This window comes from Vigna angularis, chromosome 5, assembly GCF_016808095.1.
Source record: "Vigna angularis cultivar LongXiaoDou No.4 chromosome 5, ASM1680809v1, whole genome shotgun sequence".
NCBI lineage: Eukaryota > Viridiplantae > Streptophyta > Magnoliopsida > Fabales > Fabaceae > Vigna > Vigna angularis.
Window position 1 is genome coordinate 36690171 of NC_068974.1, and position 27439 is coordinate 36717609.

Consider the following 27439-nt stretch of genomic DNA (forward strand, 5'->3'; position numbering starts at 1 on the left):
GCAACACTAACAAAAAAAACAGGGCCAAATGCTAACGTGAAGCACACTAATTTGATGTGGACTCCCTAACGTGCATTTTTATGACTTATATTCCATCTGTCTAGCAGCAGATTCTTACAGAGCACCGGGAAGAACCCTTCTGTATCAGAAATTAATATGGATACCACTGATAGCTTAACCAAGCATCTCCTATAGATATCCAATGCAACCACCTTCTTTTCACTCCGGTGCTAAAATCTCCAGGAATTCTTAGCTCACCCATGTGACCAAATACTCCATGAAATTACAAATAAATGTTCTCATTTTGTATATTTTTCTCATATACTTAGAATTATATGATCAATTATTTTATTATTATTGTTGTTGTTCACCTTTGCTGATCTACCATTGTCCTTTAAGTAGCAATTCAAGACCCCTAAAGCTAGCTTCACACAGTGGAACCAACATTCCCTACTCACCTAAACTAATGTAATTATTTTCATATATGTTCTCTCTAAGAATAAAATGATATTTTAAGAAGACTGTCGAATCGAATCTTTTTTAGATCACTAGACCACCAGACCAGCCAACATAGCACAACGTTTCAATGATAGTAACCATCTCCAACAGGCTAGTTCGTAATTAAAAAATGAAGAATTTCAAAATTGATTTTGATGAAAACTTTAAAATGGGAACCTATTTGTGAAAGATACAAAATTTAAGGTTAGTTATTGTAGACTCTTCTTTGCTATTATTGTCATACGAAAGTTGAAAACAGAAAAAATGAAGGTTTATTTAGGAAATACTTCAGTTGAATCTAATCCACATTTTTTCAGTTCAATCATGTTCTTCGTTTGGTGTATTGGAAAGTTTAAAAATACATTTGGCGATTCCGAATGTCAGTTGTCTACGCCACTAAAATGTGTTTGGATTCCCTGCTACATTAGAATAGTAAAATAATCTATTAACTACACTGTGTTACATAACATGCAGCTCACCACACTTAACTGGGCTTCTCTATACAAAGCATTACAAACATCAATTCATCACAAGCAAGCTGAATTCGATGTGGTGAAATACATCTCATATAATTGGTGTGGTCAAATAAACCATTTTTGCTGCACAAATATTTACTGTACATCTAATATCATATCTAAAACTTTCTTTGTTTTTACGCGTAATTGGAAAATCTTGATGTATAATGGAGGAAAAAACTCGACACCGCCTCTAACCAAAATGTCACTATTTCTGCATTTCATTTCTTATAATGTCCCATTTCCAAGACAAATTCCAATATCAGTTGATGATTTTCTGATTTCCACAACAATTAACCAATGAAAAAAAATGAAGTTAACAGAGATTACAACATGACAAGAGCTCATTTCTCTCTCCATGCTGGCTTCCATTGAGCAACCAAACTGTACACAGCTCAAAATATCACAGAAGGTCGCTTAATATATGATGTGATGTGAGTTTAGACCTGTTTCAGGATGCATTTAACTGAGAACTTTGGCCTACCCCTCATGAAATATAGTTGGTTTTTACACTCTGGTAGAAGTGTCTTTAAACATCTTGAAGCTTAATGCATTCAGCAATGCTCTTGAATACTGACGAGAGGCCATTTTCCAATCTCCTCCTGTCTTCATCATTGCCTTAAACTCCGCAAAACTGATTCGACCATCCTTCACCAAACAAAGCAAACAGTTAGATGCATAACCAATGTTTAAGAAAGGTGAATATTATAACTAGGACAAGTTTTACTTGATAGCAGTTCTTACCTTATCCAAGTCAACATCATTTATAATGTCTTTGATCACTTGGTCGTTCATCACTTCCGACTCATCATCTGATAAGGCATCCTTCAACTCTTCGAACTCAACATATCCGGTCTGATTCTTGTCAAAGTAACGGAATGCTTGAGTGAGATGTTCATCACCTTCGATCTTTTTGAGGTGAACACTCATTGTGATGAACTCATCATAGCTAAGGGTGCCGTTTCCATCAGCATCCGCCTGTTGTCATCATGAGCAATATAGTCAAGAGAATTTTTTGTTAAGGTTATTATGAACTTTGAAAGAGTTCTTGTATTTTCTTATCTATGTATACGATCAGAGTTCTTCTCCCACACATTTGCATGCATGCATGCCTTTTGATTTTTAGATATTGAAAATAACATGATGTGATAAGAAAAGGTGTAATAGAAGAGAAAATAGAAGTATCAAATAAGTGTTTATGCTGTTCTGATATGTTAAACACTTACAGCTTCCAGTAACATTTGGACATCAGGATCAGGAATGGCGTGTCCAATCATTGAAAGACCATCTTTGAGCTCTTCAAATGACAAGTTTCCGTTTTTGTCCTTATCCATCATATCAAACATTTTCTTAAACGCTTCAATTTGTTCATCTGACAGGTTATCCGCCACCACCTGAGGAGAACACCCATTTACGTATGCAATGCTTCTTTAAATTTAAGGTAGCAAATATTACTGACCTCTAGTTAAAGAGGCATACTCTAAAACTTACTCTAAGAACCTTTCTTTTGAATCTGTTCATCAAGGAGAATTGCTTGATCCTCATTCTCACTTGGTCTCCAAGAGAAATAGTTCGACCATGCTCCCTATTTTGTATCCAGGAATGATCTTATCAAGGAAGAACATAACTATCAGTACAGTTTTTCCATGTGATCAAATAAAAAACAATGCATTGCTTTTAAAAATATAGAGAAAACAGAATTATCTTTTGCCTGAAATCTGTAGCACATACCAAGAACTTCTTGAACTGTTATCCGTGTGAATGGACTTGGATCAAGCATGCGCTTAACTAGATGTTTTGCTTCATCAGAAACTTTAGGCCAAGGATCTCTTGTGAAATCTACTTTACCCTTAATGATCGCCTGTGCAATCCCTTCCTCGCTTTCTGTAGTAATAATCCCATCATCAGAAGGAACTCCATGAAACAATTAAACTTTCTGAAAGGAGACTTTGACTTTATTTTCTTGCTTAGTTCACATGAATGAATCAAAAGGGGACCTACCTGCCCAAAAGGGTGGAACTCCACAAAGTAAAATATAAAGAATTACACCTGTGCTCCAGACATCAATTTCTTGTCCATAGTTTCGTCTTAAAACCTCTGGAGCCATGTAATAAGGGCTTCCAACAATTTCACTGAATCGTTCACCTGTAACCAAATGGTAAAGTTTGGTTATTTATTTTGTTTGATATTAACAGTGAAAAGGGCCATGCAATAATGATAGTAGTAGTAGTAGTACTCCCGTAAAATCATAAAGTAAACTATACCAGGCACATAGAAGGTAGAAAGGCCAAAATCAATTGATTTCAGTGCAGCATTCTCGCTTGCATCTGCAAATAAGAAATTTTCAGGTTTCAAGTCTCTGTGTATTACTCCGTGCTCATGACACACCTGCAAAATGTACCCAAAAAAGGCTTATACACTAATGGGAGATAAACAGAAAAAAAGAAATAAGATCGCAAGTTCTAGTTTTAGCTTCCAAGAAAGAAAGAAAAAAACAGGACAAAATAGCATGACACTTCCAGAAATCATGTCATGAAATACTCACATTCAAGTTCAAGTATTCCCCACTCTGCGAAAGTGCATGCATGTCTGCACAAAAACTGAAGTGTTTCTTTCTTTAACTTCGTTATTTATGCAAGAAAAATTGAACTTTGCACCAATCCCTTAACCCCTTTTTAATTGAAACAATTAAAACAATCTTTTTATCGCTTTTCCCTCTCTAGGCGTCCAAAGATAATTTCCTGCTTCTAATTGTATTTTATCTTATTCAGTTATATTTCTAAAGCAAACAAAAAACCCATATGTTGCACTTTGTCTCAACACACCCAAGAAAACGCAGCCTATCTCACAAAGTACATGCAAGAAATTATTACACGGTGCAAATGATATGACAATTAAACCAAGTTCTTCAATTTATACGAATATAATAAAACTGCAACATGCGTGACGTGAAATCATGAATGGTGATCCTCATCATGCATACGTAATTAGTTTTCATTTCCATTCCAATGCAAAAAACCAAGATTCAGAAAAAAAGACAACATAGAAAAGAACGAAAGGGGAGGTAGGTACCTTGCAAACTTCAAGTATGGTTTTGGCAACATTAGCAGCAGCACGCTCTGTGTAATGGCCCTTAGCAACAATCCTATCAAAGAGTTCGCCACCTTCACAGAGTTCCATGACGAGGTAAACGGCGTCTCTGTCCTCATAAGCCTCCTTGAAGGCCACGATGTTGGGGTGCCGAGGCAAGTGCCTCATGATCTGTACCTCTCTTTTCACATCTTCCACGTCAATCTCCGTTCTCAGCTTCGTCTTCGCTATCTTCTTGCACGCAAACGCTTCGCCGCTCACCAAATCCACCACGCGGTGAGTCACGCCGAACTCACCACGACCCAGCTCCTTCCCGAACTGGTACTTATCGAATATGTTCCCCGGACTCGGGTTCGCAACCACATTCAGCGGACGCGCCGTCACGCTCGACCTAGGCGCCACCACGCTCGACCTCCGCGTCGTCTGTTCTGGCAGGTGCCCGTGTCCGTGGGGTCGGGGCGACGAGGGTTTGCTCGTGTGCTTGACCCTCTTGCGTGTCCTCACGCCTTGCGTTGAAATGCAGCTTCCCATGGATGATAGGTTTCAATAACTTGAACAACGTTGGTTTGAAACAAACGAGAAGAAGAAAAAAACGTTGTTGCGGAAAATGTTCGGTTTTGGATTATACAATAGGAATGATAAGAAAAAGAATAGCAATATCGTATGCGTTTGTAGTAATGTATGATAATCCAAAGGGGTTGTGATGATTTTGAGTTACGTTGTGTTACCCAATCTCCATGGGAAGACAAGAGAAACGTAGGAGATTGGGAATTGTAAATTGCAAATGGTGAGAAATGGAGAATAGGAATGAGAAGATATTGCTATATTTGGATTTCAGGCATTGATTTATGAGTTGGAAAATTGAGAACCGCCATTTTCTTAGGGCTGTTATTTCTTTTTCACGTTTTTGGTCAAGAAAAGGAAATGCATGCAAAACGACTACGTACAACGGAATATTCTCTTCCAGCTTCTTCTGCACATCATTTTCATCATCACTTCTCCTTGTTATTTTTGCTAGGGTTTATTTGGATGTTCCTTTACCAAAAATAAATAACATAATAAAACGATAATCAATAATTACTTTATATAAATAAATGAAATGGAAAGTGGATTCAATAATTAGATTCTTAGAGAATTCATTTATTGCCAACTCTTCTGCTACACACGTAATAAGTTTTTATTTAAAAATCGACATCAAAATAATTTAAATATATTTTTTCCATATATATATATATATATATATATATATATATATATATATATATATATATATTGCTCACTATTTATTTTTACACAGTAAAATTTTTAATCTACTTTAAATTCCTAACAATCTTTCTCAGAGTGTTTCTAATTATTTTAGTGGTAACCATTCATCTACTTAAAACTATACTTATAAAAGTTTGTTAGCAGAATTACTCAACAACTTTGGTACCACTAGATTTTTTTAGGATAGATATTAGGAGATTTGTTATCAACTAACAAGTTCATATAAAAGATTAGTACACATCTCTCGATCTAATGAATCATTTTACTTATATACATTATTTTTTGTCATTTTATTGATATATAATATTCATTTTTAATCAGAATGAAACATTCTAACTCACGTTATAATTGAAGATTTTTTGACACACTTAAATATTTTATATTTTACTTATTTTTTTTTTGAAATAATACAAAATTTTATATTTTTTATTATTATTTTATTTTTGTAATCTGTGTCAAATGAATATAAAAGTGTGTTATGATATCATTACTTTTTTTAATAATCTTTTTCTCGAGAGTATCTTAGTGGCAACCAACACTTAGGGTATGTAAAAACTTGTTTTTTTCAAAAAAAAAAATCAAAGTATTTATGAATTGGTTAAGTTTAATATCATTTTTATAGTGGAACTAAATTTTTTCATAAAATGATTTGATAAAACTGTTTCTTTCATTCCTTCTAGTATTGTTTATCGTCTGGTCCTCTGTTTATGATGCATGAAGTCGTTTGCTGGTTTTGCATGTTTCATCTGCTTGTTTTGTCTACTATAGTTGTGAAATTCATCTATGAAGGATCTACTGAAAATTTTGTAACTCATCCCATATAGTTCTTAATTTTGGTTTTTTTTTTTTATGTCATATGCATGCTTTATAAGGAATAATTAAGGAGTAGAGAAATATTATCATTCTTTCAATGAAAAAAAATTATTATAAAAACTAAATGATCTAATAGGAAGTAATAAATTAATATAATATTACTAAAGCTTCCATCATTTTAAATAAATTTGAGTTTATTCTAAATAAAAAGTAGTGGTTAAGAAGAAATTTCCTTATAATTAATATCATTCATTTGATAAAAAGTAATTAGTAGTGATCGATGAATGCTTCACATCAATATAACCAATATGTAAAATATTTAGTGTGAAATTTCAAAAAATCGTAAAACATATTTCCTTTCGATGTCAAAATCTTTAACTTCCATGAAAAAATATGTTTGTGCCTCGTCTATCCATAAATTACCTATTTTATGGTTCTATTCATGTCTACGTAACTTGTATTAAAATTTCAAATATAGGATAAAACAATATTTAATCATCTTTCCAAATGAAACTATAAATGATTCAAAATGACATAATAATTTTTAAAATTAAGAAGGGAAAAAGTATACAAGTGAAAACAAAAAGTTCATTGGTTGTAAAATGAAGATTGTTATTTTCCTTTTGAGGCTTTTGGACAAAAACATGTAAATCAATTAGAAAATAATATTATGTCCATGTTGTTTGGTTCTATGCACATGATTCAGCAGTGCCTCTGTTATCACAGTGCGGTGTCTTTTGGTCGTTATTGGATACCAAAATTAGTTTTATTTTGGATTTTGATTAACAATAAATAAATAAATAAAATAAAGCACTAAAAAAGAGGAAAATTAATACCACAAGTTTTTTTATTTGAATTAAGTGCAGAAAAAAATTAGAAAGTACAAAATTAGAGAAAAAAAAGTTAAAAAGAACAGAAAAGCAGAGGATAACAATACAAAATATTGATGAAGAAGAAAATAAATGTTTTGTAAAAAAAAGGTGTGAGAAATCCCTGCCCCTTCTGGACTTGAAGTGAAGAATTAAAATAAAATTAATGAAATGGAAAATGGTCTGATCATAATCTTCAAGAATTAATTAATGGCCAACAATGAGTGGACCATTAAATTCACCAATGGAGTTTAACTGTGAGACATCAGCATGGCTAGTGAGAGCACAAAAGTCCAAAATTTTCTCTGTTTTGTTTTTGGTTGAATTTCTAACGCTACAATGCAAGTAAAAGACAGTGTTCTACCTTTTCATCTTTGCTATTTAAGTACTCTGATCTATTCTCTCTGGGAATTTTCTTTCACCCAAATTTTTTATTTTTTTCATTTCTCTTTCTTTGATCAAACTCATAACATGTGGTGTGGTTTCCAGAGTAGAAGCAAGGTAATGGGTTTTATAAAAGCAGGTTTTTTTTTCTTCCATATGATGTTTTCTTCCATATGGGTTATAGTTTTCTGTCATCTAATTAAAATCCAAAGGCCAAAATCATTGCCTCACTAAAAAGTTGCTGCTGAGTGGCTTATATGATTTTCTTTCTATCTGATAATGTCTTTTGGTAGCTTTGATCCCTTTTTTGTGTGTTCCTTACATGAATGCGTTTATCAGCCAAAATGTTCGGTTCCAACACAGCCATATAAGCTTAGATCTTAGTTAACACAGCAGATCAGGCACAATTAGTTTGTGAATTATTTTCCAAATATCACACTCTTCAATTCAATGTAATTACACTATTGGGAAGTTTCTCTTCCTTTAACTTCGTGAGTTTGTTTAACTATTAGATTTAGTTACTTATTTGATGATCTTTCATAAAATCTTTATATTTCAGTCTCTACCTATGTTGAGTACTGTTAGTTTCGAAAGACAAAATTAAAGATCAAAACTTATTAAAACTGTATGTGAACAGAGACAAGCTCAAAAGTGTACGTTAAAATCTCTAGTTTCTAAATTCAGAGATTAAAGTATAATAATTGCGTGGGAATACAAGAAAAATTAAACCTAATTATTATTGTTATGATGTATTCTTTTGGTTTATTTGGCAAGTTTTATATGTGTAATTCAATGGACTCAAGGAAAAAAACTTTTCATCTCAGTTCATAATGTTTGTAACGAGTGTTATCTTTTAACCTTGAACATTTTCTTGACTTTTCTCTTTCCTTTGTGATTTTTAAACAAAAATGTATCCTCAAAGGGCAATCTCTGATTAGTCCAATTTAGCAGTGAGTAACTGTTGTTTACAAGAAGAGCTACTACAATGAGTTTGACTGGAACTGTGAATGATGCAACTGCTACAGATTCTCCTTGTGGCTTCCATGAGACTTATTGTGGAACTTCATATAACAACAGGTCCACTCATATTTGCATCAACTGTGACTTCAGCTATGATGATTCTTTTCTCTCTCTTGAAAGTGAAGAGTCCGAGTGGATCTCAGATTCAAAGTCTAATAATGGATTCTCATCTGAGAACCCTTCAACTCCACTAAGCTCCAATGGAATAATACAGTGTGTCAGATCAGAAGATAACATTTCAGTGGAGCATCTCTTAGAAATTGAAGACATGCAAGAGTTTAGTGCTGATGGACCACTTTTTTGGCCATATGAAGGGAAATTCAGCTGGAGTTTTGAGGAATCTGGGAGCCCGTTTTGTATCTCACCAAGGGAAGGGCTTGTGTTTGGTGGTAGATCAATGACACCAAGGATAAAAGAAAGCAGAAACAAAGTCCATGAAAGTGTATGCAGGTTGACATGTGCACAAAAGATGAATGATGAGAAAGTTGCATTGAAAGGCACAAAAGATGACAACAAAGTGTTATGTCTTGACAGGAATCTTGCTAATGAGGATCATGAGTCAAATTATGACCTTCTATTGGTTAGAGAAGATTTTTGTTTGGATGAAGAAGAGCCTGAGATTTCAATTGAGACACTGGTGGGGCTGAAGGAGTTTGATGGACGTGAAGGGCTTGATTCAGAGTTTAATGGTGATGTGTTCATGCTAGAGGAATCTCTTAATAACTCATGCACGGGATTGTAATTTCTCCATACAGGGTCATGAGCAAGCTTGATCTTAAATATCAGAATGATAGAGTTACCATGACTTTTTCATAAGACCCTACCTACCATTTTGAATGGTGAAGCCTCCTACGGTAGACTTTCTCAAAGTACAATTGAAGAAGCATATACCTTATCCTTTTTTGTACAATACACATACCTTAGTGCACTTCACTTAATACAATATTTAAAAATGTATCAGTTCATTTAATACAATATTTAAAACTGATTACAAAATTATAATTTTTAGCTTAGTTGTTAAACTAATAAATCATTTAAAATAAATGAAAATAGGAAAAGTAACAATTATTTGATATTACATATACATCCACGTTTCAAATTATCAAGTACATACTGTCTTTTTATTCCTAATTGTTAACTTTTTAATAAAAGTATATGATAATTTAATTCATTGGAAGGTGGACGAAGCCACATGAATTTTCCAAAATTACTCTAGCAAATTGTTATTCAACAAAACCAAAGTTCAGTTTTACAAGTGCTTCCAAGCTAAGAGCTGGTGAGGTATTGCTATTTTTAGGTGCATTTTGGATGTAACATTTCCAGCTTAAAAATATATTTCATACCTGGCTGTAGCAGATTTGAATTTGAAACACATAACAAACTATCGGATTCATAAAGTAACTAAGAATGAATTCAACGAGATAACACATACATACACTCAATGTTATATACCCAATTAACATTTAACAATGTAATACGTCTAAAATTAATTTCTATAAAATTTTATTTTTCGACTTATATACGTGTTAATTTTAGTTTATGGAGAGACTAATTTTAACTATTTCTTTAAAATAAAATAAAAAAGGTCATGAAGAAGCTAATTTTTATTTTTATTTTATTTTATTTTATTTTTATTAGAACTCGTGGAGATACTAGTTTGAGTTTTTTCTTTTATTTTTCTCTTTTAAAAGGAACTTACGGAAAAATTATTTCACACATGTTCTTAATCTGGTAGACTTTCATTTTATAGATACTAAACGACCAATACTTCAACAAACTGGCTTCTGCAACCAAAACTTGAATGAACCTAATTACAATGACGATAAGTAAAACTGTCAAATATGAAAGAAAGGTGACTTTGAGCCCCGCATATTGTAAGAAGATGGGAGCATCAAGTCAAGGAAACACCTTTTGTGCAATATAACTTCTGCTATCTTACGTATTTAAACAGGTATAGTGAGCAATAAGCAACTATAGGGAGACTTTTTACAAAAACCATCAATTACTATGAGTGACCTGGCCTGATTGGGTTTTCTGTCAATCTTCTCCAAACCATCCTCCCACAATGAACCAAGGTCAAGATAGCAGTGAAATAAAGAAGAGGAATGCCAACAGCGCAACCACCAGGCGCCAAATTCACCAGTGTCTGAATAAGGAAACAGCAAGTCAAAGAAAACAGTGTAGTTTAAGCATTAATTGAAGGCAAAAGTCATAAAAAAACAGTTACATTCCAAAATATCAATTCATAAATATAATTCACAGTATAAACAGGAGACCTTTTACTGTTACAGTTCACATGTTTTCTGAAACCTACTAAAATTCAAGCAGACAGGCACCACTAATGAAAGATGGCTGGTTACTAGTTACAGTTGTAAATTTTAGGGTAAAATATAATGCAAAGAGTGAGATTTTACCACCATTCCTGCAACAATGTGAACAATGGGAACAAAATATGTATCCACTTTGTTCCCCTCTGTGTATCCATTAAATGCGATGACCATTGAGAATGTGTGGATTGTGACAAATGCAAGAGCAATAGTTGCTGCAATGTATATAGAAAACGGTGAGCTAATTGGAGAAGTTAAATATTAAAAATATCATATCTCAATTTGGAAGAGAAAAAAAGATCAGAGCTATTGCTGTTAATATATAAAATCTGAGGATTAATGGGAGGAAAACGCTATCAAAGATTCTCAGGAAGCAACTCTAATCCAAACTCTATAAACTCACATAAATTATATGAATATGCAATAAATCCTTAGATTGCAAAGTTTTCAAAAGTTCGAAGCTGCAAAATACCACACTATTCATATACATGCTCACAACAACTAGCGGTGGGAAACTCACCATAAAGAAGGAAAAATGGAACTTTTGAACACCTGTCAACAAAATATGTTGCTGGACCAAATGCAGGAGTTAATAGGCTGATGCAGAAGAACACAGCATGGGCAACACCATGGCCCAACCCACCAGCTGTGAAACAAAACCAAAATACATTTTACTAAAAAATCACAGTTTATCATTCATAATCTAGATCATATACCAAAAGGAAAATATCTTTTTTCAGTAGCATCTTAACAAGTTATTCATTTGATCAAACAACTAAATTAAATCAAGGATCCAGTTAATCAACAAAACAAAGGGATTATCATCAAGGTTAATCCAGCAGCTGACAAAAGAAAATAGCTAATAAACTAATCAAAGTTGATCAAACAAATGCAATCTTCATAGCCATTAAAGTCCCCGTATTCTTACCCAGAGCAATCAACATCTTATCTGTCAGGAGAAGATGGGGTTTTGATACTCTGTCAGCAAAGGCATCTAACATGTCTTCTAACCTCCTACAAAATATCAACAGGAAAATAAAATAGAATAAATAATCCATACACAAAAGCCAAACGCAACATTGGTATAGTAGATCAAATAAAACACTTCGTACAATATGGTCAGATACATCATATTGTCAAATAGTTTCCAAAAGCATCAAATAACAGCAAGGTTAAATTAAAAACTCTGCATTTATATCCAAAACTATTTTCGTTTTAGTCCCTGCAACACAGTTGTTCACAATTTAGCTCTTACTGTTTATCTTACAGTTTATTAAAGTTATAACAGTGTTACAATTTTTTCACATAGGGACCAAAGCAAAACCGGAAGGTACCAAAATATAGAATTTATAATGAAGGAAGGAACTAAAATAAGGACTAATTTTTTTCATGTACACTCTAAAATGTAAAAAAACAGTGTCAATTTTTTCGTATAAAGGGACTAAAATGAAAAACGGTGTGAGGTGTAGGAACCATATTTGTAATCTAAGCTAACAACAATATCGTAGCAGTGGAGAAGAAAACAACAGGAATATAAGCTTACTTGTATATTTTCCAGAAGAACAGCCTAAGAGCTTCTTGAAAAGCAACAGATGAGAATATAAGAATTCCAAAAGGCCACCAAGCGGTTGTATTGAGGGGCAAAAAACCCCTCCATATTCCAGACAGCACAATCAAACTAATAAGCCACAACAGTGTACTGCATTCACAAATTAAATCAACAGAACAAAATTTCATAAGAATCACACAAAAATATTTCATTTGGAGCCAATAGAATAATCATAAAACCCTAGCTGGCAACGAAGAGTAACTGATGAAGCAAAGAGTAACATGGCGAGGGTGAATTGCGATATTGCAAGGCACAGCGTTTGTGGTTTGGTGAGATCGAGTGAAAAGAAATGGAGCGTGCGTACCTGGAGAGAACAGTGAGAATGAGGAAGGGCTTTTTGGAAATGACGGAAATGAAGAGGGAGAGAGAGGGCCCTAACGCTACCAGAGCGTAACCGATTCCTGCTGCTACCGTCATCTCTCTCTCTCTCAAAGGAACAGAATCTGAGAAGTCACCAAACACTTCCCGAACTCCTCTGCTCAGCTCCTCCACTCAATGAACACCGAGTCACTCATCTTCTGATCCGAATCGCTATTCGGGTCGGTTACCAAGGCACATTTCACTGTTGGGCCTGACTAAGTATATATCTGGGCTAAATCAAGAACAAAAAAGCCCATAATAGCATCTACTTCATGTAGAAGCCATAATTAATTCTGTCAGGTATAGGACAGGTATTATTCACTTGTTTTGTTTTGATTTGGTTGGTGGTTGAGAGAGAAAGAAAGGAAGGAAAAAAATTGAAAAAATGAGATTGTTTAATTTAAGGTAACTGAGTGGAAAGTTTAGAGTAGATGTGATGAAGGAGACTAGAAAAATAAAATTGTATTATAAATTAAATTATTAATTTGTCCTTAGTTTTATTTTCTTGAGAATAAGTATAAAATAAATTTGAATAATTGATTTCTAAACAAATTATAAATTTTCACTTATTGTATTTCATGTAATTTCTAACACCCTTTAAAATGTTTTCAGAAAAACTAAAAGTAATTTAATAATAGAATTTTGTAAATATATTTTTATGAAATGCAAAAACTATTTAAATCCATTTGAATTCAAAATTAACTTGCTAGATAAAATTGAACATAGACAAATTTTCCACACAAAAAAGACAACGTTGATTACTTGGATTTAAAGTAAAGCATGCACTAAATTAAATCCTGATTGCGAGTAAATGGTTTTAAAAATGCAATAGTCGCTACTTTTGTTTCTACGTGTGATTTCTTCATTCTTAAGAAATATCCAAATATATTACCAACCTTCTATATCCTTTATGTGATAGTGAATGTTTGAAATCTCAACTTGACTAAAATGATCAAATTATGATATATAATACGGAATATAAATCTCAATCTTAAAATGTCAATTTAGTAAGATTGATTTAGGTTTAAATACTATATAAGGAATTATTGTTTTTGCACACAATAAAAAAGATAGCAAAATATAAAAATCAAGCTTAATAAAACCCTTAAGTTTCATACCATCCAAAGGCGAATACATGTATTCTTACCCCCCAAAAAAAAATATACATCTCTAGATGTGGGGCAGCATGTAAAGTAGGCCCAACAATAATTTGGTCACAGTGCTGTCCGGAAAAGAATTTCCGGAACTGGTTTTTGTGTTTCGGAAAATAATTCCGGAAGTGTTAGGGTGGTGGTGAAGGAAGCAACACCCTACCATACGCATGTGCATGCCAAAATAGTGACCAAAAAAAGAACCCAATTCCACAAAAATTGGTTAAAGGTTAATGTGTTTTTGGGAATGGTGAATTTTAAGGCTTCTTGTTTAGCCCGGGCTTTTTGGGCTTGGAAGATGGGCTTGAGTTTGAGGTCTCCTTGAAGGCAGAGGGACACAAGTCTCTTACAATGCATTCTCCACAACGAGGTCTTAGAGGTGTACAAATTGTTTGTCCAAACCCTACCTGTTATATTCAAGCCATAAAAACAACTGTAAGTGTTAAAATAGCTACCTTACTCAATTTTACCATATAAAATTGACAGGTGAAACAAAAGATACCAAATTAGAACAAGAAATTGTGGGATAAGATGATTGATTTGGTAAAGAGAAACAAACATACCAAGAGAGGGTTTATTGGAATCCATTCTTCCTTTGGAAGCCACCGTTGCAGAGACTCTCTTGTCTCTTCAGGTGTTGAAGTTTTCTAGCAATTTCAAGAAGATTGGTGGTAACTTTCAATTGTGACCATTAGACACCACAGGAATTTGGACTCTCTAGTTGGTTTTTTGGTACTGTGTCTTTAAAATATTCTGATTGACACTGATTTTGATGTGTTAAAATACATTAAAAGGAATTATAATATACCAACAAAAGTCCATTTTTATTGCTCAACAAAGGATAGTACCAAAAAAACCAGTAGAGAAATTGGACTCTTAGACACAGTGAGAAGAGAAACTAAAACCAAACCAATTGAAAGAGATTATGTGAAGATGTCAGCCTAAAGGAACCTGTTTTGTGCCCAATCTTGAGACCCACCCAAGCCGGTTGCAAATGCGGTGGACATGAGTATCTACACATATCCCTTGGACATTGTTCCATCCAGAATTCATAACCTAATGTGCAGTAACAAGATTAACTTCATAGATCTAATGAAACATGTTGCTTGAATCGGAGAAGCGGTTACACATACCAAATGAGCCATCTTAGGACCGATGCCTGGAAGTAACAGTAGTTGTTCAATTGAGCTTGGTATGTCTCCATTGTACTTCATGAGACAAATATTTGCAATTTTTTTCAAGTTAGTGGCTTTTCTTGTATAAAACCCAACCTGGAAAAAATGCACAAAACTACAAGCATAATTACTTTCCAGAATGAAGCAAAACCAAAAAGGAATTGAATTGATAACAGCAAGCTAAGGACATGCAGGAAGCTTCACTAGTATTACATAGTTGCCACTTAAATTCAAATTATTTGAATCATAAGAGACGCTATAACTTCAAAAGAAACAAGGAACATACAGGGTAGATCAACTTCTTGACAGTCTCTTCATCAACATTATTGATAGCTTCAGCTGTAAGCAGATCACTTTGAAGAAGGCGTTGAATTGCTCCTATTCTTGAAAACACACTTGTAAGCATGACAAACATTTTCAAGCATCTACCAAGTATGAACTACATACATTAAGATTGTTTAAATTACCAATTAATTTGCAATACAGAATTCAATCTATATCAACACATATAGATAATATCCATTTTTGCTAGTTTGCTCTATCAATGTTCATTTAAATTACTTCAAATGTGGAGGCTAATTTGCATTTAACTTTCAAATCCACTTTTAACAGCCTAAAAGATGTTGGTAACCAGGTTTTTGTCACACACGCAAGCCTACCAACCTTTCAAGCTTTCTCAGAACATAAAATACAGTATTGCCCAAATCCAAGCCAACCTAAGTTCAACCCATAGCAAGCCACACAAAGTCATTACTTTCTAGACATTAATAATCTCCTATTTTAACCGATATTCAGTTTCTCTATATTTTCCATCTCAATAAGTTGACATAAGAAACTTCTGCTACGATGAAATATTTTACTTGTGTGAGAAATAAAGAAGATTGGGAGAAAATATCCCTTGTGTATTTAGACTACACATAGGGTAGTTTATTTATATTGTAAGATATGGGCCAATGCCCTTAATACAGAATAGACTAAGCCCAAATAACAAAGACACACATCTTAACATCTAACACTCCCCCTCAAGCTGGAGCATATAAATCATATGTTCCAAGCTTGTTACAAAGATAATCAATTCTAGGTCCTTGTAAGGACTTAGTGAATATGTCTGCCAACTGGTTGCTTGAGTTAACAAACTCAGTCTTGATATCTCCGGATATGATTTTTCTCGAATGAAATGACAATCAACTTCAATGTGTTTGGTTCTCTCATGGAAGACAGGGTTAGAGCTAATATGGAGAGCAGCTTGATTATCACATATAAGTATCATGTGAGTGACATCTCCAAATTTCAATTCACTAAGCAATTGTTTAAGCCACACAAGCTCGCAAGTAGCTGATGCCATAGCTCTATATTCTGCTTCTGCAATCGACCTTGCCACAACACTTTGCTTCTTACTTTTCCAAGATATCAAGTTGCTACCAATAGAGACACAATATCCAGAAGTAGACCTCCTATCAGAAGGGGAACCAGCCCAATCAGCATCTGAATAGCAAACGATCTTTGTATCGTTGTTAGGGCCATATAGCAAACCTTTTCCAGGTGATCTTTTAATATACTTCAGTATACGAACAACTGCATCCCAATGGTCTTCACATGGGGAGTTTAGAAATTGACTCACCACACTAACTGCGAAGGAAATGTCAGGACGCGTAACAGTAAGATAGTTTAATTTACCAACTAGTCTTCTGTACCGTTCAGGATCTGAGAGAGGCTCCCCCTGATTTGGTAGGAGTTTGATGTTAGGGTCCATAGGTGTCTCAACAGATTTACAATTCATTAACCCTGTTTCCTCCAAGATGTCTAACGCATACTTCCTCTGAGATATGACAATACCATCATTGGATTGTGCTACTTCAATACCCAAAAAGTACCGGAGTTTGCCAAGATCTTTGGTTTGAAAATGATGACAAAGGTGTTGTTTCATCTGAGAGATGCCAAGATAGTCGCTTCCTGTGAGAACAATATCATCGACATACACTATTAAATAGATACATCCAGCACTCGAGTGGCGATAGAACACTGAATGATCCGCTTCACTGCGAGACATACCAAATTGTTGAACAACACAACTGAATTTACCAAACCAGGCCCGAGGAGACTGTTTTAGGCCATATAAGGATTTGCGAAGACGACATACCAATCCAGATGACTCCCCCTGAGCAACAAAGCCAGGCGGTTGCTCCATATAAATTTCTTCCTGCAAATCACCATTGAGAAAAGCATTTTTGACATCAAGTTGGTAAAGAGGCCATTGTCGAAGAGCGGCCATGGCAATGAACAGGCGAACAGAGGTCATTTTTGCCACTGGAGAAAAAGTATCACCATAATCCAAACCAAAAATCTGTGTGTAGCCTTTGGCAACCAGTCGAGCTTTCAGACGATCAATGGTGCCATCAGGACCAACCTTGATAGCATACACCCACCTGCAACCAACAACAGACTTTCCATATGGTAATTGGACAAGCTCCCAAGTTCCACTTTCCTGTAAAGCACTTAATTCATCCATCATAGCTTGACGCCAACCAGGATGAGTTAAGGCATCACCCACAGATTTGGGAATTGACACAGAAGAAATGGATGAGAGACAAGTATAAAAAGATGGAGATAATCTGTGGTAATTAAGAACAGTATAATGGGGGGAAGGGTTACGGGTAGAGCGTATACCTTTACGGAGGGCAATAGGCAAGTCAGACTCAGTTGCTGGAGCCGGAGGAGACACATGAGGCAGCACCGGAAGTGAGTCATGAGGGAGACAATTACGGCGACTATAAACCTGAAGGGGTGGAGGTGAAGGATGATCCTGTGGTGAATGAGAGTCTAAAGAAGGAGAAGACAAAATGGGTGGAGCATCACCAGGAGGATCACAGATAAGAGGAATATCAACAGTAACAGGGAGAGGTACAGAACTAGAAGATAGATGTGAAAAGTAAAAAGAAGACTCATCAAAAGTGACATCAGCAGAGATAAAATGACGATTGAGGGAAGGGGAAAAACACTTATAGCCCTTTTGTGACCGTGGAAATCCTAAGAAGACACATTTGTGAGACCTAGGAGACAACTTATCAAGACCAGGACTAAAATCATGAACAAAACATGTAGACCCAAAAACTCGAAGAGGTAATGGATGCAGAGGGTCTTGAGGAAATAAGATAGAATGAGGGATTTTGTTCTCTAGGACGGAAGATGGCATGCGGTTGATAAGATAACATGCCGTGAGAACAGCATCACCCCAAAAACGTGAGGGTACTTGACCATGAATGAGAAGGGTACGAGTTGTTTCAATAAGGTGTCTATTCTTGCGCTCAGCCACCCCATTTTGTTGAGGGGTATAAGCACATGAGGTTTGGTGAAGAATGCCATGAGAAGCCATAAAATGTTTAAACTGTTGAGAAAGGTATTCACGGCCATTATCACTGCGTAAAGTGCGAATAGAAACCCCAAACTGAGTTTTTATTTCATTGAAAAAGGTTTGAAAAATAGAAAACAACTCAGAACGATTCTTCATGAGAAACAACCAAGTACATCTGGAATAGTCATCAATAAAGGTAACAAAATACTGAAATCCTAAAGTTGACTTAACACGACTAGGTCCCCAAATATCAGAATGAACCAATGAAAAGGGGGATGACGCTCGTTGTGAAACACTACGAGGAAAGGAACTACGAGTATGTTTACCTAACTGACAAGACTCACACGACAAACTTGACAATTTGGACAGACTCGGAACAAGTTGCTGCAGTTTGGCAAGACTGGGATGACCTAACTGAGCATGAAGAAGGGATGGTGACTCCATGATTACGCCAGCATGTGGAGAAGGGCTGAGATGATATAGGCCATGAGACTCACATCCTGTGCCAATCATGTGTTTCGAACTCCGGTCCTGCAACCAAACAAAATCTTTGGTAAAAGAAATAACACAATTAAGGGAACGAGTTAGACGACTTACGGACAATAAGTTAAACGGAGACCCAGGGACATAAAGTACATTATCAATGGATATGGAGGGAAAAATATGAACAGTACCAATACCACGAGATGAGACTCTGGACCCATCAGCCATCGTTACCGAGGGTAAATTAACCGGACATGACAAGGAAGAAAACAAGGACTTGTTACCAGTGATATGATCGGTGGCGCCTGAGTCAAGGACCCAAGATCCGAGAGAGTGAGTCAGACCAACAAAAGGAGTACCTGTGCATGTAATAGAAGCAGATGTAGTGGAACTAGAGTGCTGACGGTCCTCATACCATCTGAGAAATTCCTGAAAGAGTAAAGGGTTATTTATGGGATTTGATGTAGGATGGTCTGCAGACGGTGATGGGAGAGGTGGATCAGAATTAGCCATTGCTATAGGTCGAGGAGGATGTCCATGAAGCGCATAACATCTATCAATTTTGTGGCCTAGCTTGCCACAGTGGTCACATTTTGGACGTCCTTTACCTGATTGGCAAGACTGACTCCGGTCATCAAGTTGGGCAGCCATGGAGAGGGAGAAACCCTAAAAATTCAAAGTGCTCTGATTGACGCAACGACCACAGATCCAGAAAGAGGGCGAGGAGGCGATCACGGCGGTGCTGATCGGCGGTGGAAAGCTCCGGCGACGCGCCGGCACGCGCGGCGGCAGCGGCGACTCTTGCGGCGGCGCGTGGAGGCGCGTGAGAGGTCCGATCGCCGCGATCTTCGTACGACGGTGGTCGCCCGGCCGAGACGCTTCCGATGGTGTGGTCGTCGGTCGATTCTGGAACTCCGGCGGCGGCGACGACGGTAGCGGCGGCGGTGGTGACGGCAGCGGCGGCGACTGCGACAACAGCAGCAGTGATGGATGCCGGAGACCGTGGAGTTACTGGAACTATTCCTGTGCTCTAGATACCATGTGAGAAATAAAGAAGATTGGGAGAAAATATCCCTTGTGTATTTAGACTACACATAGGGTAGTTTATTTATATTGTAAGATATGGGCCAATGCCCTTAATACAGAATAGACTAAGCCCAAATAACAAAGACACACATCTTAACATCTAACAACTTGTGACAAGTCAATGCTTCTAACCTCATAAGGTAAGAATGCGCTGGGTATTTGATAAAAAAAAATAACAGAACATTATTATCTTAGAAATGTACAAAAGCCAGCAAACTTATCAACAATACTTTTTCAACCCTAAACTTCAGAAGGCATATATACTTACCATGAGTAACATGATCCTTTGTTTGGCTAGATAAAAGAGAAGATACCAGGACAGCAAATCTTCTCTCCTACACAAAGAAATTTTGATAAGCGTAAACTTATTCACATCATGCTTCATACAAAATATAGAAGTAAAAGGGATTACAATATCCCTGTAATCACAACAAAAATATGAGAAGGAGAAATTTATCTGACAAAAAGACCCTAGAAGTATGAGAAGCCAACCAATCAATTCAATACAAGATTACATAGATGACTAACTAGTTTGGTCATCAACTCATCATCATCAATATCTATTAATTGAATGAGTAATTGCTATGCTGGTTAATGATGAATGACTACTGGAATTGTCAAATAGAAAGCATTCACCATGTTGTCTTTTTCTACCCAAAAAGTTGTTTAGCAAGCCATATCTATTCAAATGTATATTTAGCAATCACTTTCCCTCGAAAGCAACAACACAGAAACCAATAAATAAACCTTAAATTTTCATCACAGATAAAATTAATATTCAGACCTTAGGAGGTAGTGTATCACCAGCTTTCTCACATCCCATAGTATCCACTGGTGCATCACCAGAAGACCTCATTTTGCGAATCCCCTCAAGCACCTTTTCCCAGTGGGCAGGTGATTCACCTGTATCATACATGAACTAAATAACTTAAGCTCAACCGAAATAGATTGGAAGTAAACTAGTTTCAAATTAACATGCTAACAAAACTGTTTCAACAACTAAATTTTAATTTCCAGGTAAAAATTAAATGGTGTATACTTCATTAAATAAATTCCTGAGGAAAAGATAAATCTGGAATTTAATCAACAGGCCGAAAACAGAGTATTTGAATGCATACATAAGGAGACATGAAATAAAAATGGCAAAGTTCAGCTAAATCTCAGCTTTATATTAATATGTTTACTTTTCAATTGTTTGTGTATGCATTTAAGTACTCTGGCATACACAAAGTATTTGAATGCATAAATAAACATTGCTGAACTAGCGAGAGTCTGCTCGGCTACCTTAATATTTCTTAGACCCCCAGATTAACAATTTTTAAAGCATTGTATTTAAAAACTTTTTAGGGAAAACCCTGTAATTAAAACAAATTAAGCTTGATCTAAAGGGGAAAGAATATTATAAAAAGGAAGCCAATAGTTCCAACGTTCAATTTTCAGCGCTACTAATTACTGCTTCACAAGTTTGACACACAATAAGAACTTTTCTCAAGTATTAATGCATTGAAAACAAATTGATATCAAGGCGACAAAAGATGTTAACATAATTACCAACCTCATCATCCTAAAAGAAGTAACTAAATTTTCATATCGTTGTTGCTATATGCTGAAATAAAAAAGAAAGAGGCATAGGTTGAATCTCTGTGAATGGACCACATATGGTTATGTATTTATAAATAGGAAAATAGAAAGAGATGAGCCTAAGCCTGTTGCATCTAACAGCTTTAAAACAAAAATATGATAAACTGAATGGGGGACATCCAACACTCTAAAATATTGATTTTGGACACAAACACCCAAATATTAATCAATTGAAGCATGTCAGATCTTCGTCACCATTTCTGTCCAGAATTGGATGGTTAGGAAATGTGGGGCTTGATTTTTTTTAATTCCAAACTAACCAGAAATTATCGATGAAATAAAAATCTGGGTCATCAAGTCAAAATTTTGTCAAAGATGATCTTTGGAATACTAGATGGAGCAAACGCTCAGTAAAGCCATCCAGAAGTAGTTCATGGATTCTCTCTAAACAAAACAGGGAACAAACAAACCATCGTTTCTCTCTAAAACTGTTTTCCCAATATAGAGTGAGGGAGGATGGAATCCAGATTATTTTCCTTAATAAGCAAACACCTAAAAAACTTGCATTAATTATTTCTAATTCTTACCACCAGGTCTAGTTGAACCAACTTCACTTGTCACTGAAGCACCGTCTGATTCCATTTCAGATTTCACTGGAAACAAAGAGCTAAATGTATGAGAAGTCGTTCCTTCAATCAGAATAGATGAACATGAGAATGTTTGGTTATACAGTGAGTAACTAAGCAGGCTGTGCAAACACATTCATGCAAACTTCTAATTCAAACCCTGGTTGAATACGATAGAAAAATGAAAAATAGCTAGTAATCACTTTTGTTAGTGTACACCAATATATCTGTAATTAATTCCAAGATAAAACAAAACAGCTAATAAAATAAACACCAGCATTATTAATTTGTTATATTTATACCTCTCCAAACTCATTCATATGTTCCTATTCCTTTCGGTAACCCCATTGTCTTTTGGTAACCCCGTTTTCTTCCTTCTATAATGCACCATGTTTCGGATCAGTTTATTCTCAGATCACTATGAAACATTCATGATACTACTAAAAAGGGACCATGTAGCTGTTGTGAAAGTAAATATGCAAAGCACATAAAAGATAACGCTGTAAACAAATGGTTCAACATGGCACAAGTGAAAGCAGGGAATATCAATCAACATTGTAAACTAAAGGGAAAAAAAGGTACTGACCGCGCCGAGTCAATTTATTTGCTCCACAGTACGCAAATTCTTCAATTTCTGGAAGGCCAAACTTCTGTGTAGCCAGAACCTGATCATATAACTCATTGCAAGTTAGAAACTTTATTATAACAACACAAAAAGCCAAGGGTTCATAACTCAGACACCCATTGATCATTTACGCAGAAAAAAAAATGATGGAAAAGTTGATACCTTGTGATCCTGGGTTGATGGAAAACGGTCCTCTTCTTCAAGTTTGACAGCCATGCTTCTGGGTTTTTTATTTTTCCTGACAAAGACGCGAACTTTGGAGTGGGAACCTTCAAGAGAGGAAGTGGATGAGTTGGGATTGGGGGAAGATGCTTTGCAAAAGGTTTGAGTTTTCTCAGACATGATGACGCCCAAAGGAGAAGAAACTGAAACGACCAATGATAGATTTGAGAGTTGTTGTACCAGAGACATTTTCATGTGTGAAACTGAGTACATTCTTATTTTTGTTGATGAAAATATTTTTTTCTTCTACTTCAAGACTTTCTTATTTAAGTTTCTCTTATTTTTTAAAGGTTTAATTATTGATTGGTCTCCATTGAAAATATGAAAATCTTAATTTTTTTTATTTAAATTTATATTTTATATTGAATTTTATTCAAAATTTGTTTTATAATTTATATTTTATATTTAACTTTATTTATATTGAAATTTTATTACATTATTTTTTAATGTTATTATTTATTTAAATTTACATTTCAAATAAATGTTTTAAAATATGTAAAAATCAATAATTTCTATACAAATATTATAATTAATTTAGAAGTAATAATTTTATAATATTAAATTTTAAAAAAACTTAATCAAATATATTTTTAAAATCGTAGTTTTTAATAAAATACATGAAAGATGTTAGAGTGTTTCTCTGTGTACCTCACCAATTTATCCTGCATCTCTCAATTTTTGTATTATTTCAACTGTGCCCTTGTCACCCTTTCAGAACACATAAAATATTTTAACTGTTTTTATTTGAATGAGGGGTTACACACTTGTTCACGCTTGAAAGTGCGGTTACAATTTGAAATAGTCTAACCATAGTTAGAGGTACGGTAAATCATGCACGCAGTTTGAAATGCGGTTCTCGAACTAGAAAGTGTGGTGAAGCTTTTCCATTCCACATTTATTATATTTAATTGTTTTTAAATTTTATTTGCTTTTTATATTTTTTTATTAGTTTATTTAAATATTAAACATTTTGTGGTTAATATATTTTGTAATTTGTATTTTGTTTTTGTATTTCATATTTATTTAAATTTTATTTTTAACATAATTATTTTTCTGAATTTTTAAAATTTAATTTGTTTTTTTAAGTTTTTGAATCTATAATTATTTATTGATATTTTATTTTTTAATATGAATTATTATTTAGTTATTTGTTGTATATTTTTTGTTTTTATTCATTTATTAATTTAAATTTAATTTGTTGTATTTTGTGGTTTTCTTAAACTTTTTATATTGAATTGTTAACATTTTTTAATTTTTAATTTTTATTATATTTGATATTTATTTAAAGATTATTTATAATGTAATTAATTTGAAACTTATATTTGTTTGTTAATATGTAATGTTTTTGCAATTATTTATTTATTTAAAAGATGTTTATTGTGCATAAATTTTAATTTTTAAACTAATAAAAAATAAAAAACAAATCAAATTCAAAAAATAGTAAATCAAAACAAAAAGAAAGAAAACAAGACATTCATTCATCACACTTTTAGTTGTGGCTTAATGACTGCACTTCCAAGTGCGGCTACTGCAGTTCCAACTGCAGTGCGGTATGAACCGTATTTCCAATTGCGACACGATATGAATCGCACTTCCAATATCGACGCGATGTGAACCGCACTTCCAACTACGGTTATGGTCGATGCTCAACCCAATTTCCAAGTGCGGCAACCCCTGCAACCGCTCTTTCTCCGACGTGCTCTCAACCACCATGTTTCGACTCGACCTTCGTCGCATCCAACCCATAAATGCATCCAATTCAGACCTTCGTCCCATCCAACCCATAAATGCATCCAACCTAACACCAGCGTCCTCTCAACCACTGTGGTTAAGGTCTCGACCTTCATCCATTCAACTCAAAAATACATCCAACCCAGAAATACATCCTAGCACATACAAACAACATATACAAATACCACATACAAACAACACATACAAACAGCAGTCAAAAGATTTTGTGATTATGTGATTCTGACAGGGGTACAGTTGAAATAATAAAAAAATTGGAAGGTGCAGGATGAGACTAGTGAGGTGTAGGCAGAAACACTCAAGATGTTAATTGGTAAAGTTCAATAAACATATATTGAATTGGTATGAAATTTGGCTGAAACTTTTAATTGAAAATATAGGTTGAGAATAGACAATTAAATGATGTGTGGTTGGTGGTTATGATAATGTAAATGCTTTATGTTTTAAATAATTGGAAATTGAATTGGTAAGATATGATGTGATTGTTTTGAGGAAGCTGTTAAGTGATTATGTACTCTCTGCTTGCAAGTGTTACCATGTTTGTTTGGTGAATGATGGTTTTGCTTGATTTGTTGATTGATTAAGAGGGTTAGGTTTTGAGCAATTGGCTTAAATGATACACTTTGATCACTGTTTTGTATTCATTTGAGTTAAGAGACCAATTGATCAAGATGAAATCCAGTGGGTTCAACAATGGACATGATTCGTATAGTTGGACTTGACAATGAGCTTTTGGATATCTAAGAGGGTGTCAATGTGTTGCTAGTGCTGGGCACACTCACTCTGCCGTAAGTGCCACGCTGTTTTGTGTAATATCTTTGATGTATTTTTTGAGTCTTAATTGTGGTTACTCTATCTCTTACATTGATTTAAAAGATGAAACAAAGGTAGGAAGACAATGATTAAGAATGACAATGGTTTAAAAGATATCTGCGAATTTTAAAAATCTCATAGTATTTTAAAAAATTATATATTTTATAAATTTTTAAAATAAAAAATAAATACAGTTATAAAAAAATATAAATATAAATTAAATTAAATTAAATTTTAATTCTAATTAAATTTAATTTAATAAAATATAAATTAAAATTTAATTTTAATTAAACTTAAATTAATAAAATATAAATTTAATTTTAAATTTGACTTTTTACCGATAACATATATCAATAGGTATAAATAATATGATACCGTACCTGAACTGTTTATAAATGGATACTAAAATATTCGTTACTCATTGGTAATAGATACTTGTAAGTACCAATTATCTGTTTTCACATATGTAGTTTTTTTCTTCATCCCTAATCGTTATATGAGGTGATTCCCATAATGATTTTTTTTTTGTTATTTCATTGGGATGTGCATTAAGGTAAGAACGTGAAACTATATTGAACTCTGATAATCATTCATATTCGAGTATATGAGAATAATTAAGTGACAAGAGTGGTAGAAGATCCTAACACAAGGACAATTCTAGGGTTTATATATCGTAATAGTTATTAATCTTGTCTTGAGGGATGAACATTAGATACCACAAGTGTATATTTCATAAATTTTACTTGAGTGCATTTATTCTAACAAATTAAATCTTGAAGAGTCTAATTACATACATGAACTGGTGTGATGTTAATGATTGAATTTGCCACATTTATTAAAATGATTGGATGTTATAATAACTACCTTAATTGCTGTGAGAAAATAATCTGTATAAGGATAAAATTAAAATTTATTTATTTTAAATCATCTTTGAAAAGTTGTAAAAAAGCTTATACCCCTTTGTTTATGTTGTCTTCAGAGCTCTTACAGTCCTCCATTCATCCCTCATATATTGTCTCGCTGAGTGGTCCTTCCTCCTCTCTGGTTTAGTGTGGTGAGTTGTAGCAGCAGGGATAATTGTTCTCACACATTTGACATTTGCGTCTAGGTTGGTTGTTGTCATTTAAAAAATGTTGTTAAAAAAATGCTTGCTCTTGCTCATTTAAAATGCTTGGTCTGTTTCTATTAAAAAATGGTTGCTCTTGCTCTGTTAAAATGGTTGATCTGTTTTTGTTAAAAAAATGTTGTTATTGCTCTGTTAAAATGCTGAGAGGTGTAGGGAAAACCTCTCAAAAATGCTTGGTCTGTTTCTGTTAAAATAATATTGGTATGTTTGGTCTATTTCGCTGGGTTTGTGCACGGTGGAAGTGAGGATAGGGGTGCCGCAGTTGGGTAATGAAAGCCGCATTTGGAAATGCGGATAGGGGTCACCGCAGTTGGATTTATGTCAGCCGCAGTTGGATATGCGTTCGCTCTTAGTCGCACTTTTATCTCTGTTAGCCGCAGTTGGATATGCCTTCGCTGTTAGCCACAGTTAGATATGCGCTTTAGGTTTTGTTTATTGCTTTATTTTTTTTATTTTTTGCTTTATTATGTTACGTTAGTATATTAAAATTTTTTTGTTAATATTTTGTATATTTTTTTGTTAATATTTTATATTTTTATGTTCTGGAAATTTAATTTTTTTTTATGTTTTATTGTTAAATAATATTTAATATGTTTTTAGAGTATGTTTAGAATTTTTTTATTTGTTTGTTAATTTTTTTTAATTAGTTGTTAGTCTACAAAATGTTAAATAACGCTAACAGATAGAGCTTTGTATTTG

At 34.3% G+C, this 27439-nt stretch overlaps 4 protein-coding genes across 6 annotated transcripts; 1 reads left to right on the top strand and 3 right to left on the bottom strand.

Annotated features, from left to right (window-relative positions):
• Positions 1 to 1207: 1207 nt before the first annotated feature.
• LOC108339761 (calcium-dependent protein kinase 24) lies at positions 1208 to 4901 on the bottom strand. The gene is made up of 8 exons (XM_017576963.2): positions 4086 to 4901; positions 3278 to 3401; positions 3015 to 3158; positions 2745 to 2897; positions 2505 to 2620; positions 2240 to 2407; positions 1758 to 1991; positions 1208 to 1661 (listed from the first exon to the last, which is right to left on the bottom strand). Exons 1-8 carry the CDS (start codon positions 4632 to 4634, stop codon positions 1521 to 1523), a joined length of 1629 nt encoding a protein of 542 aa, XP_017432452.1. The 5' UTR covers positions 4635 to 4901; the 3' UTR covers positions 1208 to 1520.
• A 2463-nt stretch (positions 4902 to 7364) lies between these two features.
• Positions 7365 to 9463, top strand: LOC108339820 (uncharacterized). 2 transcript variants are annotated; one of them, XM_017577036.2, is made up of 2 exons: positions 7365 to 7552; positions 8387 to 9463. In XM_017577036.2, exon 2 carries the CDS (start codon positions 8421 to 8423, stop codon positions 9195 to 9197), a length of 777 nt encoding a protein of 258 aa, XP_017432525.1. In that variant the 5' UTR covers positions 7365 to 7552; positions 8387 to 8420; the 3' UTR covers positions 9198 to 9463. The 2 variants fall into 2 exon arrangements, with proteins under 2 accessions (XP_017432525.1, XP_017432524.1); XM_017577035.2 differs by having other exon boundaries at positions 7366 to 7552; positions 8358 to 9463.
• Positions 9464 to 10175: 712 nt separating this feature from the next.
• LOC108339664 (gamma-secretase subunit APH1-like) lies at positions 10176 to 12921 on the bottom strand. Of its 2 annotated transcripts, none has more exons than XM_052878025.1 (6): positions 12594 to 12921; positions 12326 to 12481; positions 11711 to 11796; positions 11303 to 11428; positions 10870 to 10997; positions 10176 to 10601 (listed from the first exon to the last, which is right to left on the bottom strand). In XM_052878025.1, the coding sequence occupies exons 1-6, from the start codon at positions 12806 to 12808 to the stop codon at positions 10461 to 10463; spliced, it is 852 nt and encodes a 283-aa protein (XP_052733985.1). In that variant the 5' UTR covers positions 12809 to 12921; the 3' UTR covers positions 10176 to 10460. The 2 variants fall into 2 exon arrangements, with proteins under 2 accessions (XP_052733985.1, XP_017432337.2); XM_017576848.2 differs by having other exon boundaries at positions 12696 to 12912.
• An 843-nt stretch (positions 12922 to 13764) lies between these two features.
• Positions 13765 to 23265, bottom strand: LOC108339742 (endonuclease III homolog 1, chloroplastic). The gene is made up of 10 exons (XM_017576942.2): positions 22993 to 23265; positions 22792 to 22870; positions 22167 to 22232; positions 20783 to 20901; positions 20267 to 20333; positions 15364 to 15455; positions 15036 to 15173; positions 14854 to 14958; positions 14466 to 14549; positions 13765 to 14309 (listed from the first exon to the last, which is right to left on the bottom strand). Exons 1-10 carry the CDS (start codon positions 23263 to 23265, stop codon positions 14160 to 14162), a joined length of 1173 nt encoding a protein of 390 aa, XP_017432431.2. The 3' UTR covers positions 13765 to 14159.
• Between the last annotated feature and the right edge of the window lie 4174 nt (positions 23266 to 27439).